This window comes from Lytechinus pictus, chromosome 14 (genome assembly GCF_037042905.1).
Source record: "Lytechinus pictus isolate F3 Inbred chromosome 14, Lp3.0, whole genome shotgun sequence".
In the NCBI taxonomy this organism is placed as follows: domain Eukaryota; kingdom Metazoa; phylum Echinodermata; class Echinoidea; order Temnopleuroida; family Toxopneustidae; genus Lytechinus; species Lytechinus pictus.
This window is the reverse complement of record NC_087258.1, coordinates 24608803-24626796: the sequence shown is the minus strand read 5'-3', so window position 1 is coordinate 24626796 and position 17994 is coordinate 24608803. Positions and strand designations below refer to the sequence as shown.

At 35.8% G+C, this 17994-nt stretch overlaps 1 protein-coding gene across 1 annotated transcript in view; it reads right to left on the bottom strand.

Moving 5' to 3' along the window:
- The window catches only part of LOC129276885 (coiled-coil domain-containing protein 30-like), a 45956-nt gene that overhangs the window by 15605 nt on the left and 12357 nt on the right, over positions 1-17994 (bottom strand). The window contains exons 3-11 of the mRNA XM_064109175.1: positions 16587-16700; positions 15989-16216; positions 15281-15325; positions 12777-12869; positions 11636-11890; positions 6065-6124; positions 3024-3093; positions 2482-2594; positions 1072-1224 (exon numbers count right to left, since the gene is read on the bottom strand). Coding sequence (XP_063965245.1) covers positions 1072-1224; positions 2482-2594; positions 3024-3093; positions 6065-6124; positions 11636-11890; positions 12777-12869; positions 15281-15325; positions 15989-16216; positions 16587-16700 — 1131 coding nt within the window. The remainder of the gene's footprint in view (positions 1-1071; positions 1225-2481; positions 2595-3023; positions 3094-6064; positions 6125-11635; positions 11891-12776; positions 12870-15280; positions 15326-15988; positions 16217-16586; positions 16701-17994) is intronic.

Here is a 17994-nt window from a genome sequence, read left to right as displayed (position 1 = left end):
TTGTTGGGATTAACCCTTCATCTGCCATATTCATGTTTACTAGGCATCATTCCTTCAAGCAAAAGCTGCCCAATTTCTCTCTTCATCTGAGTTATTTCCTCTTATGTAATATATCTGGGTAAAGTTGGTCCAGTCTTATTTATATTAACCCTTCACAATTTGCCACATTCAAATTTTCTAGACCTGCTTCTATCAGACAAGAGCCATTCAACTTCTCTTTTCAAATGGCTTATTTCCAATTTTTTTTGTGTAGTTTGGGTAAAATCTATGTAGGTAAAATTTGTACAATTCCATTCGGATTAACCCTTATTCAGTCTCATTCATGTTTTTTTTTTACCTGCTTCCAGGAGCGTGAGCTGTGAAAATTCTCTTTACAATTAAAGTTATTTCCTATTTTAATATACATGTACATGTATGCGGGTAAAATTGGTACAGTCTTTTGGAGATTTAACTCTTGAACATGCAACGTTCATAGACAAGTGCTAAACTTATGCAGATTTTTTTTTTGCATCCATGAGTGAATCCATCGTTTAGTAAATACATGTATAAAGGTGTGTTGGTGTGGTTAATTGACCTTGAAAAAAATTCCCCAATTAGAGAATAAATAGGTATAATGGTTAAAATAAATAGTTATATATAAATGAAAAGACATATATATATATTACAAATGCAACTTGGGTCACCTGTGTACAATATATGTATAAGGATCATTCAGACATGGTGCAATGGAGCTCAGCATATGAAGCTCAGAAACATTTTTGTGTAAATGGGATATACAATATAAGGAACCACTTTTTAGACTTGAAGCATATCTATCATGCCTATTTATTAGCATAAGTGAAGCATTTTTTTTATTTACCATGTCTGAACGCTGAGAAAAATGTGGTTGAGATTTGTTGCATCTTATTTAAAAGATGGTTCCATGTAAATGTGGTGTTATTCAAATGAATAATTAAATGTGCACAGGTTATCATTAACCAATAATGAACTATATCCATACGTACAATATAATATTGAATGAACGTTCAGTTTAAAAAATAATTTGTTAATCAATTACAACATGTCTATTACCTGGTTTTTATTACTAAGAGAAGTCTCAAGATCTTTGAGTCTCAGTTCCTCTCTTTCTAATGTCTGATTTAGATTGACCTTGTCTTTGGCGGCTAAAGCCTTTTCCATCTCCAGTTCTCTCCTCGTGGCAAGAAGCTCTATTTCCAGTTTATTCTGATATACAAAGAAAAACAAGAATATGCAACATTTATAAAGCGCTTTATGCAATGTTTCTAACCGCTGCATACAAGTCAGCTTTGGCACGGCTACCCGATCGGATGCTTGAGTACTCAAGGAATTCTTTCCTACCGGGTACCCATTTACTACACCATGGGTGGAGAGTGGCAAATGTACAGAAACGCCTTGCAGAAGAACGCAAATGACGTGGTGGGGCTTGAATCCCGGACCTTGTGGTTCAATGTCCAGAGACTTATCCACTGAGCAACAACACCTCTCAAGAATGAGATAATACTTGTGACAAGCAAACAATGAAGAGGCAAGTTTGGTGATGTATATCACAGACAAGCATCAGAAACAAGCCAAGACAGCAATTCAATTTAATTTCAGTTGGCATGATGTGGCAAGATTGTGGGGGGGGGGGGGGACCTTGGGGAAATATCCATGGGCAATTCCATAGGTTGGTGGACATGAGCTCAATGTGTCTTTGTACATATAGCCCATCAGAACCGTAACGTGAGTAACTGCTTTATCTGCACCCCTTGTAAAAACCATGTGTTCTTTATTTTTTAAATTATATACAAATTTGTCTCCCTAATATACTTCTTTGAAATGGATATAATCAACTTTAATAAAAGCCTTGCATGAGGACACTTTTCACTTATGTCCACTTTTCATTTTATGCATGTCCAAATCATGTAACATGAGTAACCGACACATTTCAAAGATTTGCCAGGAGCATAATCAAATTTCCCAAGTTTTTTTTTTATACAAAGGACAGTCAGACTGCGTACTATGTTGTGATAAAGAGATGTTTAGTTCCTATCAATAATAATGGAGTTACAGATCCAAGTATGAGTCAAGGTGTCTCCAAATGTAACGTGAGTAACCGTGGAATAGCCCCCATTAAGAGCCCCTAAAACTTTCATAGGGCATAAAGTAAGCTATAATGCAGAGTAGCATATTTGGTAAGTTGGGCTAAAATGTAATCTTACAGGTGCAAGTCCTAAATGACAAAGAGACAAGTGTCATATCTCCCCCCCCTTCCAAAATTGATGTTGCGGATGGCTAGATGAAAGGAGTCTTCTAAATCTTTTTTTTGGCTTGTAACATTTTTGTTGCCTAATTGTACCCTTTTAGGAAGCGAGAGACTTTCTTTTTTTTCACTCACTCGATCATTCAGAAGCCCCTAATTAATAAAATCGGAGATACACCCCTCTGAAAATGAATATTTCCCCTCCCTCTGCGACTCACCTGGCCATCTCTATTAGTATCATATTGTTTGAAGAGCTCGGCCGATCTCCTCCCAAGCTCTTCTTGAAGAACATCTCCCGAGTGCTCCGACATCTTCAGTCTTGACGCTAGATCTGACAACAAGACAGAATTATCCTTATTGTTAAATGGAAATTCAAGCAATGTTTATGATCATTGAATTATTTTTAAACGGAACTCCAAAAAAAGAATCCTAAAAAGGCCTCCAACTTTATTAATAATTGTGATTAATATGAAAAAATATATGTGCTAGATGATTCTGATGGAAAATGAGCATTGTTCAGTAATCAGCTCAATGTACATTGATCTGCTAGTAGATACATGTATGTCATATTCCAAGGAATAATAATAATGCAAGTACCATCATGGCAAGTGTCCACCTGTGCTAATGACCTTTAGTGTTGTATGGTTTCAGCCAATTTTACAATTGTTTTAATGACTCTATTTATAGATCAATGTGTGTTTACACCAGTCCCTTAAAAAAATAACATGTTGCAGTAAAGGGATTTAAAAGTACTTCTTACCTTGGTTTTTCCTTTTCTCAATTTCCAATTCCTGTTGCAGGAACGTCTCCTTGCTTAGACTCGATTCCAGCTGTTTGATAATAAAAGAAGTTAAGAAAAGGCAAACAACAATAAGATTTGGGGGTCATTATTTAATCCTTTCAGTCTTTTTGTACATGAATTAGTAGTTTATCATTTCTTTGGTCTGATATGCTACAAGTAAGAACCCAACATGGAATTATATAGGCATTTTTTTTCTTAAAAATGCTTTAAAAAAGCAATGAATTTATTCTGTTCAGATTTGAAGGTTGGACATTATTCTTGGACCATTAGGACTCTTTTGGTGCATACACAAAACAGTACATGTATCATCCTGTGTCCTCAATGAAATTTGCAAGTATCAGTAAAATTCTCCTGGTTCAAATATACAAGAACATGTAAAAAGGTGATTTATATCCGATAATTAAAAAAATAAAACCTCGCCAACAATAACATTTTCATATTTCAGACCTAATTCCAAATTGCTTTCATATGCATTTTTATATTTAAAAAAATTTAACATGAATTGGTGGAATGTGTTCATGCATATTTTTGTTCATGAAATGAATGAAAAATATAAACAAGTGGAATGCCTCTGGCCGTCTCACCTGCATCACGCGATTCAATATAGCAGCAGTGCTGATTTTGAAAACTACTATAATTCGCACAAGATGTTCAGTGATACTTGGTTACTCTTACATGTATTTCCACGTTTTATGAACTAGACCAATACACTTATAGAGATATGATGGCAATTCAACAAATACCCCCAACGTGGCCAAAGTTCTTTGACCTTACATGACCTTTGACCTTGATCATGTGACCTGAAACTCGCACAGGATGTTCAGTGATACTTGATTACTATTATGTCCAAGTTTTATGAACTAGACCAACACACTTTCAAATTTATGGCTGTAATTCAACAAATACCCCAATTTGGCCAAAGTTCATTGACCCTAAATGACCTTTGACCTTGATCATGTGACCTGAAACTTGCACAGGATGTTCCGTAATACTTGATTACTATTATGTCCAAGTTTCATGAATCAGATCCATAAACTTTCAAAGTTATGATGGTAATTCAACAGATACCCCCAATTCGGCCAAAGTTCATTGACCCTAAATGACCTTTGACCTTGGTCATGTGATGTGAAACTCATGCAGGATGTTCAGTAATACTTGATTAACCTTATGGCCAAGTTTCATGAACTAGGTCCATATACTTTCTAAGTTATGCTGTCATTTCAAAAACTTAACCTCAGGTTAAGATTTGGTGTTGACGCCGCCGCCGCCGTCGCTGTCGCCGTCGCCGTCGCCGCCGCCGTCGCCGTCGGAAAGCGGCGCCTATAGTCTCACTCTGCTATGCAGGTGAGACAAAAACATATTCCAAAATGAAATTGGAATACAAATAAAAGAATACCAAACTACCAAGGCAGGCAATACAGACAGCAGCACTGATTGATAAAATTCACAATTTAATACCTGGTGTACATATAATGAATGAAGGTCAAGCAGAAATGGATAATGGACATATATAATAAAATACAAAGTTAACAAAAAGGCAGAGAATTTATTTTCATGAATATGTGAAAACTAGAAAGATTGATATACATGTACATCTAAATGAAGGAAAGAAACCATATAATAATATACATGTATAAAAACAGTGAACAGTATAGCAATATATAAAGCAAAGACTTTGTAGAATGTATGTTTGTAGATGGAGGCTGGCATGTACATGTACGTGTGCATTATGCAATCTGGGGGGTGTTTCACAAAAGCTGTTTGTACAGTATGAATGATTTTACCAGCGACCAATGACCAGTTCTTGTGCTAAATGATATCCCAAATTATCACTGGTGTTGATTTTAGCTCCTAAGAAATAGTCAACAGTCGTGCAGAGAGTCAATTGTAACTTCTGAACAGCTTTATGAAACACCCAACTGGGGTATATTCCAGAGTGGCACATGAGAGTTGGGCAGTTTTTTTTCTCTTTTTTTTTCTTGGAACCTTTCCTAACCCTAACCCTAACTCGTTTCAATTTCAAGTACATGTAGTAGGCAGAATATAGTTCATTGCTGCATTGGTCAGTTCATCGCAGTGTTACCTAAAATATCTATTGTAAGATCTAAATTATAAATGATTTTTAATACAACGATATGTGCACTGGGCCATTAAGGGATGCCACTTAGAATTCATGAAAAATTCTGAAAGCCATTTAGAATGACCCCTTCACTACAAGTACATGAAAAAGATGTTTTCTATAAAAGGAAATAATGTTTAAAAAGTCTGAATTCAGAGTTGAGTCTGAAAAGTAGCATCCCTGGCCACTGGCAATGATTGCAAGTTGTCACATATTACAGTGCAAGTTTAAATCTTAGGCCCGTATTCTGAAGTCGGGTTTAAATTAAACCTTGGTTTAAAGTTATGGTTTAACTATGGAGAGCCAATTGGGGCACAACAATACACATTCAATTTATTAACTCAAATGAAACTCAAATTATCTGGGAATGATAACTGAAGTATATTGAGGTATCTTTCTTCAATATGAAATCAAAAGGAAACAAAATAATAAACATAAGAAATATACAATAAGAATTTTTTTTTTGAATTTTTGGCTCCCCATAATTTTAGCAAAGAGTTATACCATGGTCTAAGTTAAACCTTACTTCAGAATACGGGCCTTAATAATGAAATATCAACTGGGGTATGTACATGTACATTGTTCACATATCAATCAAGGCTTGGAAAAGATACAGAATACCTTCAAGAAAAAAAAAAGATACCAAGAAAGAGGAAATGAAGTCAAATCAATGGTAACTAGTGTATGAAACCCTTCCAGTGCACTACACCTTTTGCTATTAAAGTTTCTATTCAGAATGCAAGTGAAGAAAAGAAAAAATTGAAACAGAATGAGAACAATCAATAAAAACAAATGGCATTTGGCATGCAAGAGGAGAAAGACACTTGTCGTATAGTAAAAATGAACAGAACATGAAATATCTATCAAAAATAATCCTCACTGATGGCAATGATGGCGATGATGATGACTTAAATCTCGGTGACAGGAACGTTACTTGTTTCTAAATAAAGATAGGTTGTTAAAGGCAACTTATTATTTCTACATGTAAATCGAGGCTACTCTTCCAAAGGGCATGCACATTTCTACAAACATTATGTACTGCATAAATGGGAAAAATAAAAGAGAGCGCAGCAAATCTCCAAGGTAAAACAGAGGGGCTTCAAGGCCAGTCAACAAGGCATCCATAGCTATGGCTTAATAGAAGGCCTTGAATAATCTAAGCCCTGACATTGGTTTTACGATCAAGAATTGCCTATTTTAAATTGAATAGCATAATAAAATATTATTTTTTCACCAACAATACTGATGCAATGAATATGGCCTCAGTACATGTAGATTTTGTTCTATTGTGATGTATTTTACAAGGTCTTATTATTTTCATCTACTGTAATTGGGTAAAATCATAAAATATTGTCAGTTTTCCTGAATGGATTCAGACAAGAGTGTTCCAAGAACTTGCAACTTTTGAAAAAGCGTTTAATAACAAGCAATTATTATTATTATTAACAAAGTCAAAGTGAATATACATATGGTCAATTCCAGCCAAAAGTTGCATTTTTCCATTTTTTAAAGTTTCTTTTCTGAGCAATTTTGTTTATACTGTTTATAAGTATACAGTTTAAGGTTTACAAAAGCACATTTATATTTACTATACCCTGATTCATTCATAAAATACACAATGTGCACTCTGTTGCACTTTGGTACTAAGATTTCATAGAAAGTGTACAACTTTCACCCATCTCTGGCTCCTGGCATGCAAAGGGTGCTGATGAAAAATTCCACTGTCCATGTGACCTCCAAGCAGTAATTTACCATTACCTGTATTGTTTTACATGCTGCAGTGAAACGGCGAGGCACAAAATACATTGCAATGTGTGAATGTTCGATGTCCCATAAGTCACAGTTTTGAGCATTAAGTTTACCTCATATGCTGCCATTGACTCCTGCAGACAAGCATTGGACTTTTTTATCTACTACAGTACATGCATGCATCAACAAATCAAGCTGCATCTGCATTGGACTTGAAATAGCTCTACTGGGGGGACATACATTTAAGTCCCATAAGTCACAAGTCCCATAAGTCACATATACAGTTCGTAAACCATGCCACCTTAAAGCTGTCCATGACAGCAAAGAGAGAGACAAGAATGCTTAAAAGCTGGAGGGTAGTCTGCTGACTGTCAGAAAAAACAGTCAGAATATCATAGGCAGTGCATGGGAACAAAAAAAACTTGCAATGTGTGCACAGCCCAGAAAGAAGGAGAAAACTGAATATGAGATATCTCGCTAAAATGCAAAGCTGTATACAGGTGAATTGGGTTTGTTTCACCCTAGCTTTTATTCATTTTTTAGGTCCAGATCACTCTCTTGGTTTTCTTGTCCCTTGAAGTATGCATCCACTGTTTTACATATGATGTGAACTTGGTATATAGTCCCATGGAAACTTGACCTATTGCAATGTCCCATCAGTCACAAATTTTGTAGTTGAGGGACCCTCTGGATCCTGTCAAAATAAAAGCACCAGTCTTCAGATGCATAAGGCTACCATGAACAGAGCTGTTAAAAAGGCACATACAGCACTCCCTACCAGCCCCTGTAAATGCCAAAAAGTTGTTCAGAAGCTTGCCATCAAGTTTTCTCAGAATCATTCCTGCCGCCTGTCAATAGTAAGGAACATGCGCATATAGAGTACCGAAGTGTGACATGGTGACATCACGATTTCATGACATCGAATCGGCCGGTTCTAAACTGAGTCGCAGCTGCACAATCGTCTATACACATCTGTATTTGCAAAAATGGTGATGTGTGTTGTCCCTGGTTGCTACCATCATTCTGAGAGTCGTAACAGGGCACCGTTTCATAAAGCTATTCATAACTTAAGAGCGACTTTAAGAACGACTGGTGATCCTTGTGGTGAATGTTATCATAAATTGGCAATGTTTTAGCGTGTATAAAGAAAGGATCACCTGTCGTTCTTAAAGTTGCTCCTAACTTACGAACAGATTTATGAAACGGCCCCCAGGTTCTTTTAGAACCAGGCCGCCATGACACCATGGCAACTGACGTCATTGCTTCGGTACTCTATAAATGATGATGTCCTTACAGGCATTCTGAATTTCTATGAAAGAGATGACATATCAACCCAAGCAGCTCGCAAAAAAGAATTTGTGATAGGGTTCACATGCACCCCATGACATATTTTTAACCATTTTTTTTGTATTGCCTGAAGTGTATAGTTAATGAATCTTGTTCCCTTTGCCACACCGTGTTCCATGGGGTTCCAAATTGGCAATTTTTGGCGGCCATCTTGGATTTTCATGAAAATCAATCAATTTTCATATTTTTTGCACAGACAATGGTAAAATCTTCCATGTAAATGAATACGCTTTTTACTATACAAGTATAGATAGTAGAAATCGATTGCAATCGTTTTCTAGACAGTCCAGTTAATAATTTTTAAAAAAGGTAAGAATTCATGCCAACATTTTCATGTTTTTTGTCAAAAATTTGCATGTGCACTGATATCTGTTTTATCATAAACATCAACAATTAATGAAAAATATCAGCATTAGACACGAAAGAGAATATGTTAACGAGAATATTGATATACTTCATGGCAGTATTAATGTGTTAATTTGCTTATATGTAACACACTGAAAAGGTAACTTTCTTACCATACTGTACGAGACGGATAGAGAAAAGCAACATTTATTTGTCCCATCTGTAACAAATGTGTCCTATCATTATGTCCCATCAGTCACAACGGAAAGTGTGTACATTCTTATTCTAATTGTTCATTGTTCATCTCTTTGCTAAATATTTATGATTGTAATTGTTTATTGATTATTTTGTACTTATTTGATTACAGTTTTTAAAGCCTGCTGACAAGTTAAGAAGCTTTTTTTTTGGGGGGGGGGGTTAATGTTCCCTTTATATACATGAAGTGCATGAAAAGATGTTTCTGCCCTTTGTTGAATTTATTTCTGACACAATGGCATGAATTATTAAAGGTGTCATCTAATTAGGGAATATTTTTTTATGCTGAAATTAAGTTTGACTTAAAAAGTCATTGAGAGGAAATGTAAATTCCATGAAATGAGATAGGGTCCCATCAGTCACATTCACTTGTCCCATAAGTCACACACGATTGTACACAACTACTGAAACAAATGAAATGAATCAAGTCCAATTCAAGTACTGTTAGTGAACCCTATCACTGGTTAATCTCCAAGCCCAAATCTAAAAACATTGTCATAAAACTGAGATAGTTATGGCACTTTGAACAGAAGAGCTCAATTTGTGTGGTCCATCGACGTCCCATAAGTCACAGTGACATTTCTGAAGATCTAGCACCCTATGCAACCAAGCTGAAAGCATACATTTTTGTATATAGTAAGTTTCAACATTCTTCTTATAGTTTAATAAAGTAAATCCATGTTTGTGCAGCTACTATTCCAGATATGCACTTCAGTTATGTGGAAAAAAGTATCAAATGTCCCATAAGTCACAATGGAATTGACCATATACATGTATATTGTATCAAGTTCGATAACCTCACTTCATTTTGCATCTGAAGATAGATCTATTGTGGGCATCGTGCTATTCAAGTAAAAACAAAATATCAATCTATCATATGCATTCTCCTGTTATTCATTCATCTTTATCAATAACTTACTGTGCAAATGTATGTGAATAATTTGAATTGTCTCTGTGCTTTTTTACCATGTATTTTTAATTGATACCCTGTAAAACATGTGTAATTCACTTTTTACTGCGATACATGTCTATTGAATAAACCATTAAATTAATGAATGAATGAAAACGCAACCCCTAAACCATTATTTCCCAAATTTTTTATTTACTTTTTAAAACTAAAGGACACTTATCTTTGATCCTGCCAAAATTTGTTACATCTTTCAATGAGCTATCAACAAAGCAAAGGCAATTCCAGCACCAGAATTTGATACATTTATCTCTGAATTCACTCTCAAAACTATAGAAAAATATTATTTGATCTGCTTAACATGCTTGTCTCAATATACGCTAAATGATTCAAAGAATATGACTTGTCTCAATATTCACTTACATTGTACCTCACTGCACGTCGCACAGAGCAGAACCACACACGGAAAAGCAAAAGAAATCCCTACAGCACTATTTGCCATATCCAAAGCTCACTTTCAAACAAAATAATAATACCAGGCATCTTGAAATTTAATATCGGAAATAAAGAAATAAATATTCCATCCTGCCAAATAATTGTTTTTCTCAATATCCACTTACACAATAAAGTCCAAGAATATGAACTGCCTCTGTTTACTTACCAAACTGCATTTAGCACAAACCACATCTGGTGTAATAGTAGAGGGAATCGTGCTCAGCAAGCAACAAGTGCTTCCTTCGACATTACTTGCCATAATTGAAATTTATTTCCAGCGCTAAATGGCTTTACAACGCCCAGGATGCATCTACGAATCCCTACGGTGTCCATAAACCACCAATCAAATATGAGAATCCATTGAAAAGAAATATCCAACACCTTGTGCAAGTTTCAATGACAATGGAGTTATTCACTGAAAATGGAATGCACCTGCTCACGGTTTCCTGTTAAACGCTCTCTAATACTGAATGTGAAGTAGGGCTTTACTGAGGAGCCAATGGTGTTTGTTTTTTTCTTGACTGGACATGAAAACACCTGCTAATTGATCGAATGATGGATCATCGTTTATTATAAATCTTCGATTCAGTATTTTCTCCACCTTGCACCTTGCTTCTACTGTCCATTTCAAATTTGTCGAATTTATCACCTTTTTTTTTGGTCTTTTTATAACTCTCTCTTCTACTCATTTAGAATCTCTCTGAGGCAAATATTCTCTGTTTGGGTGTGCCTGTGTGCGAGTGTGTGCCTGTGTTCCAGTGTGATTCTTTTCTACAGTTACACGTCTTCTTAATTTGGTTTTCCACTTTCGATTCTCTCTGGGTTTTTTTACCCCGTAACCCCCCTACATCCCCCTCTCCCCACCCCCATGCCATCCCTCATTTACCTTGCTTTGAATCCTTTATTGAAATAACCTTATCAGGGGGTTCCCGTTTCTGTTTTCGCAAAGGTCTACAGAGACAATCAACTCTCTGTAAACTATAGTCTCAATAAATAATCAAAAGCTACACGTAAGAAGCTGACGCTTCAAAGACCTATATGTAGTGCTAACGTTCTGAATGAAATCTTCTATTTGGACCCACCCTATAAGAAATTTCTTTATTCTGTTACTCAAGAAGGTCCACTGAGCCCCGCCACTGCTTCTGCTTCCGCTCCATAAATTCTACATGTAAGAACTAGTGTTTATATTCTGAATGAAATCTTTAATTGGACCTACCTTATCCGATAGTTCTCTATTCTGTTTCTCTAGAAAGTCTCTAGAGCCAATCAAGTCCTTGTATTAAAGCTAAAAAACCTGATATTTACAAATTTTAAAGCTACAATCCTGAATAAAAAATCTTCTACTGGACCTACCTTATCAGAAATTTCCCTATTCTGTTTCTCCAGAAGGTCCACAGACCCCAGCCACTCCTTGTGCTTCTGCTCCTTGCTGATCATCGCCTGGAGCTCATGGGCCAGTACGTCCCGATCCTTCTTCAGTCCCTCCACCAAGCGCTCCAGGTCTCCGATGGTCTCCCTGTGACGGCCCACCTCCTTGCCGAGGAAGCTCTGCTCCACCTTGAGCTGCTCCTCAAACTTTTCCCTCTCGGAGCTGGAGGTATTCAAAATCTATCAACCCAAACATAAAGAGGACAAAACCGTTAAAGCTCCTTTGCTATGTATAAAGTGCCGTTATAACATTCATGGCTCTGTCTTACAAAGAGCTGCGATAGGTTCAAATCAATTAAGCTCAAATCACCATTGATCTTAATTAGTGTACTACATGTAAATCCCGGCACACAATTTATTGCAATTTGAATTTCCAAGAAAGTGTAAATAACATTTGATATGAACATTCCAACCAATGAAATCTTAGCAATCTTCTTCTTCTTCTCTATAAGTGCAGGCCATCGTCTGGCGTATTGTCGTACTGTCGTACAATCAGAGTTTAGAATAGTAGTAGGACTACTGAATTCGAAATTCAATCTAGTTTGAGCCTCCCTGTAGGAATAAAAGCAAATTTTATTCCAAATTGTAATGTCATCATCAGCTGCAACTTGAAGCCGATTTTTACTCTACTGCGACTATTATTTCTTTAAATGATCATTATCTATGATTTTTGAAGGAGAATGAATAGTTTTCAAAAAGTTTTTAATATGTGCCTTAAACTTTCCTGTGATTTGTTTCATTATATCTGTAAAAACGTCAGCATTGTTGGTGTACATAAGTCAAATAGCAGCATGAAGGAAGAAAAGGCAATTGTTGTATCCAAGAAATATCCAATTTTGACTTGCATAACAGTCTTGACACAACTATCATTTCTATTTGAAATATTTACACCAAAAATCTCAATTTCTCAAGATTGTGAAAAATAGGCCTATCAAATTTTGATAGACAGAAGATAGAAGATTCTTGACACAATATGTAGCGACCTATCATTTCTGTAAATTGTTAAAAATATTCACACCCCACACTATCTCAACATCTCAAATGACACAAACATTATCAAACTTACCCTTTTGTTTTCTGCTTGTAACTTGAGAATATCTAGCTGACTGTTAGAGATCATTGTCTTAGAGCCATCCAGTTCGTGGCTAAGGATGTCCAACTGAAAGGAAACAACAAAATATTCAGGTCCGAAGAAAAGTTAAACCTTCATCTACATGTAGTATCAACAATCTCCGAATGATCTTCAACCATTCGTTCTACGACCTATTTATTTTACATCTATTAACTCTACGCATCAAGAGTTCAAATAATAGGATAACAAAGATGTTGAAGTCGTTGGACCAGTTTTACATAATGTCAGCAGGCCCATATCCAAATCATCTACATGTATGACCAATTGGCTTTTATGGCCTATTAACAAATCTGGAACCACTGCGCATTAAGTGTCAACAGCTATTATAGGGCACCATCAAAAACATTAAGCCATGCTCTAAAAAGAGTGCCATTTAAGGCCCATATCCATGAATGACTTTACAGAGTTTCCCCATTGGAAGCCCTGAGCGTTGAGTGTCATCAGCCATTACTGGCACCAACACAAACCCTGAACAATGCTCCAGAGGGTTTCTCTAATAATGGTTCACAGACAGACATGCAATTACGTTGTAGTTTTCTTACATCAATTATTGGATTATCTTTTGTGATTGGCCCAGTTAAGCCATAACGAAGTGAATCAAAATGAAGTTTGAGGGTTTTGTTTATAAATACAGTTGGAAGAGCATATCTTACACTTCAGATTGACATAACTTGTCTATAGTCATGTTTATAAAATGCATACTTGATTCAATGTAGAACAAGAATAACAGTCCTGAACAATATTTGAGGTTTAAGATTAATTTTGTATACGAGGCCCATTCTATGCTATACAGTCTAGTTGTATAACTTTTTATATAGGGACAAACCTACAATGAAGAAAAAATTTAGAAGGCTTCTTTACTCTATGGGTTTCACATGGAAAACATGGGTCATTGTAAGGCTCTTTAGTAAAATAAATTAAATAACTATATATCTGACACATTTTTCTTCCTTAGCCTATTAAAACCCCATAGACAGGAATTTGTTCTACAATGTACACGTAACAGCAACCCCTTCCTTACCACAAGTCACAGCTCTATGAATCGTATACATGTACATACAAGAATGTAAGACACACCTTGCCCAAATACAGTATTCACTCCATCAATCAATCAAATACAACAATCAAAATACAAAATTAATATGGAAAAAACATGTGGAAATTCAAAATCAGAAAACATCATACATGTACCAGAGTCCCGATTACCAGATTTTTCTTTCAGAAAGTACAGTATACTATACATGCATATAAAATAGAGAGAAAATTCAACATTAAAAAACAAAAAACTTGTCACCTCAACGAAAAGTCTACAAAAACCCTCCTCAATAATTCTCTTTGTGCACTCTACGCTCTGTTCACACTAGTTAGTATCCGAGGGGAGGAAAAATATGGAGCAGGATAAAAACTTCTCTCATCAATGACTCTCCTTGTGCACTATGTTTTCTGTTCACACTATTATCCGAGGGGAGGGGAAATATGGTGCAGGATAAAAACTTCTCTCATCAATGACTCTCCTTGTGCACTATGTTTTCTGTTCACACAATTATTTGAGGGGAGGAAAAATATGCAGTAGGATAAAAACTTCTCTCATCAATGACTCTTCTTGCGCACTATGCTTTCTGTTCACACTATTATCCGAGGGGAAGGGAAATATGGTGCAGGATAAAAACTTCTCTATCACCGACTCTTCTTGTGCACTATGCTTTCTGTTCACACTATTATCCGAGGGGAAGGGAATATGGTGCAGGATTAAAACTTCTCTCATCACTGACTCATCTTTCGCACTATGCTTTCTGTTCACACTATTATCCGAGGGGAAGGGAAATATGGAGCAGGATAAAAAATTCTCTATCACGAACTCTTCTTGTGCACTATGCTCTTCATTCACACTATTGTCCGAGGAGGGGGGGATACAAGTACGGTGCAGGATAACATGGCATCCACAACTATGTTCACACTTTGTATGACTGCGATATTCTCTCTGAGATTCAGAGACAGGTGCAAGCAGTTGATTGATCGTAAAAGATTAAGATTGGGAGAAACCTTCCCTTCCCCTCAGTCAATAGTGTGAAGAATCCCGGGGTGAAATTTTAAAAAAAAATAGAAAAGACCCAGATATCAGGGCCCCGTCTTACAAAGAGTTACGATTGATCCAATCAATCACAACTATGGACGGCCAGCAACATCAACATTTAAAATGCCTGAATGTTCAAAATGTTTTCTAGATATGACGTAAATTACATACATGTAAATTCACTGTTTTCTTGAAAATTTGGTTTGTTCGCCTTTGTTTACAAAGGATATTTTGAAAATTTTATGTAGAAAAAATTATGACAGTGATGGATTTCCATAGAGTTACGATTGATTGGATCAATCGTAACTCTTTGTAAGACGGGGCCCAGATCTTTCCTTAGCAAGTCCTAGACATTTATACCTACCTTATAAATCTTATCTTTTCCTTTAAATCCAATATTGAAAGTATTCTTTCAAGCAAAAAGAACCGAATGTCAATAACAGCAACTTCAAATATAAGTTGGTAACAAAAACAAGCTCATCTCTGTGGAAATATTCCAAAGTACATATTTTTCTAAGTTTAATAGTCCAATATATTTTTTTCCCATTCAAGAGTTGTAGATAAGAAAAAGTTTGTCTTTTCAATAGTTCAGGATGCATGAAAATTTCCTTCAATGTTTCTGTTTCCATTATAAAATAAATTGATTTTCTGGGTGGACTTTCCCATAAGTACACTCTCGAGATCATTTAAAAAAGAATTTACAATTATCAAAATGAATTGTCAATTATTAAAGGTATTTTGAAAAAATCAATTTTACATTGACAGTTGGACCCGACAAAAAATGTGAGTTACCGCAATGAAAAAGTTGTCGCAATCATAAGTTCTTCATAAAACAGGGATTTTGGACATGCACAAGGTAGTGTTTCATAAAGTATCTTTTCTGTGATTTTGATTGACTGGTTTGTTCTGAGCCAATCATGTGCAAGGATTTCAGTAGCTTATAACATTCATCAGTGAAAAGCACTGACCTATTTGTTTCAGGAAACACTCCCCAGAAGTCTTTTTAGCAATTTCTTTTTAAAAAGTGATCACCAGAACATCCCAGATGATAAAGAAAGCCATGTGGCCCTACCTTGCTGTTCAGTTGTTTCTCGTTGTCACGGTAACGCTTGACGACCAGCTCCCACTTCTCCTCCGTGGTGGAGAGCTTCCGCTCCAGCTCCCTGCACTTCATCTTCTCGCTCTCCAAGGATATCATGGTGTCCTCAAGACGGCTCACGCACGTCTCGTTCTGCTTCTGGAGCCGCTTTATCTCCTCCTGGAGTTTGATAGTATTCAGATCTCCTGCAGTTGAAGTCTCCTGAAATGGGCAACAGGAGTGTTGGAAAGAATGAATCATTCATAGCCTTACATTATCAGCTTTTATTATTTAAATTGGCAAAACATAAAAAAAAAAAGAATCAATGTCAGAAAAGCCCCTGGGAGACCAATGGGTATATTACATACGGCAGACGTTAAGAGGTAATGTATCAACAATAAGGGAAATTTTTACCAATGGGAGACAACAAAAGAATTCCCCTTAATGTTCGATATGAAATGATTGTCATTTTATATTTTGACAGTATGAGAAATAAAACTACATTTACAATGTTGAGAGATACAGTATCTATCAGTTAAGCACAAATATTAAGCAATGCCAGGGTGAGAAACATTAATATAAAAAAACTTACAGTTTTTGTCACAGTTTGCTTTTCTTGGGCTTTGAATTCCTGTACATCCTTCTTCAGTAGTTCAAACTTCTGCTCCAGCGATTTCTTCTCAACATTCAATGTCTCCTTCTCCTCCTGTATATAACACACAGAAATTATAGAAAATCAATCAAATTTCAAAGTTTTTTTTATGAATTGAATGGGCTTTGCATAATGAATTATGGTACTCAATGGTCACCAAAGAAAATGTTATACTAAAATGGTATGAGATTTCAGGCAATCAAAGTTTATATAATTTAATACATGAATCATAAAGTTCATTTGCAAAATAATTACTCAATTTAAGGTCTTGTTAAAGGAGTAAAGGATTTCAGCCGAACAAAACACATGTATGGTAAATTCAAGATTACTTCTGCCAAGTACGACATACAAATACATGTATGCATGTACAGTAGTACAAGTTAAAAACGGTAATACAGATCTACAATTGAGTAAAATCTAATTTATTCAAATGTCTTTCTTCATTGTTACAAATGCCAAGCAGGTCCTTCAACTGTTAAGTTCCGCTATTCATGCTTTAGATTTCAGGAAGCATGATTCAGACATTTGAACCTTTCTCAATGTTTTGGGTTTTCACATTAATTTGGCTATATTGTTGGTGAGACAAGAGATTGGATGTCAGGTGTCAAATCTTATTTGGATGGGTTCGACTATACTTTCCAAGTCAGCATGAAAAAAATCAATGCGTATATCCCTCTCAAGTACCCCCTCCTGGGGTGTATCCCTATTACAACCAAACACCTCAACGCAATTACAAAGGGAGTACAGAGCCCAGTGCACACTTCACAATCCATCGCGATTTGATTTTCAACAAAATTGTATTGAAGAGCAATTAATATAAACATTCAAACCTATAAATACGATACAAGTACTGAAAAATGGTGAAAATGCTAAGATCAAGATTCCAGTCTAGTTTAGAGCCTCTTTGTAGAAATAAAGACAAAGTCAACTCCAAATTGTAATGGCATTATCATAGGCTGCGACTTTGAACCAATTTGGACTTTCAACTGACACCAAAGCTTGCAGCAGAACAGAATTCTGATTTTAGTATGAATTTGTAGCATTATGCCAAACTTCAAATAAAATCATTTTACTACTTGGAAATATCATATTTGATGCAAAATGCAATTTGTTACGAAAAAAATAATAATGTCTTGCTCGGATCGTATATTGAGAGAGAGAAAGAGAGCATATTGGAGTCGGTGTGAGGAATAATATCAACAAGTGGAACGCCTCTGGCAGTCTCGCCTGCATTACGCAATTTAATATAGCAGCAGTGCTAACTTTGAAAACAAATATAAAATAATCATTCACAAAAACATAATTCATATAATGACATAATACCACGTTCATTGACCATAAATGACAT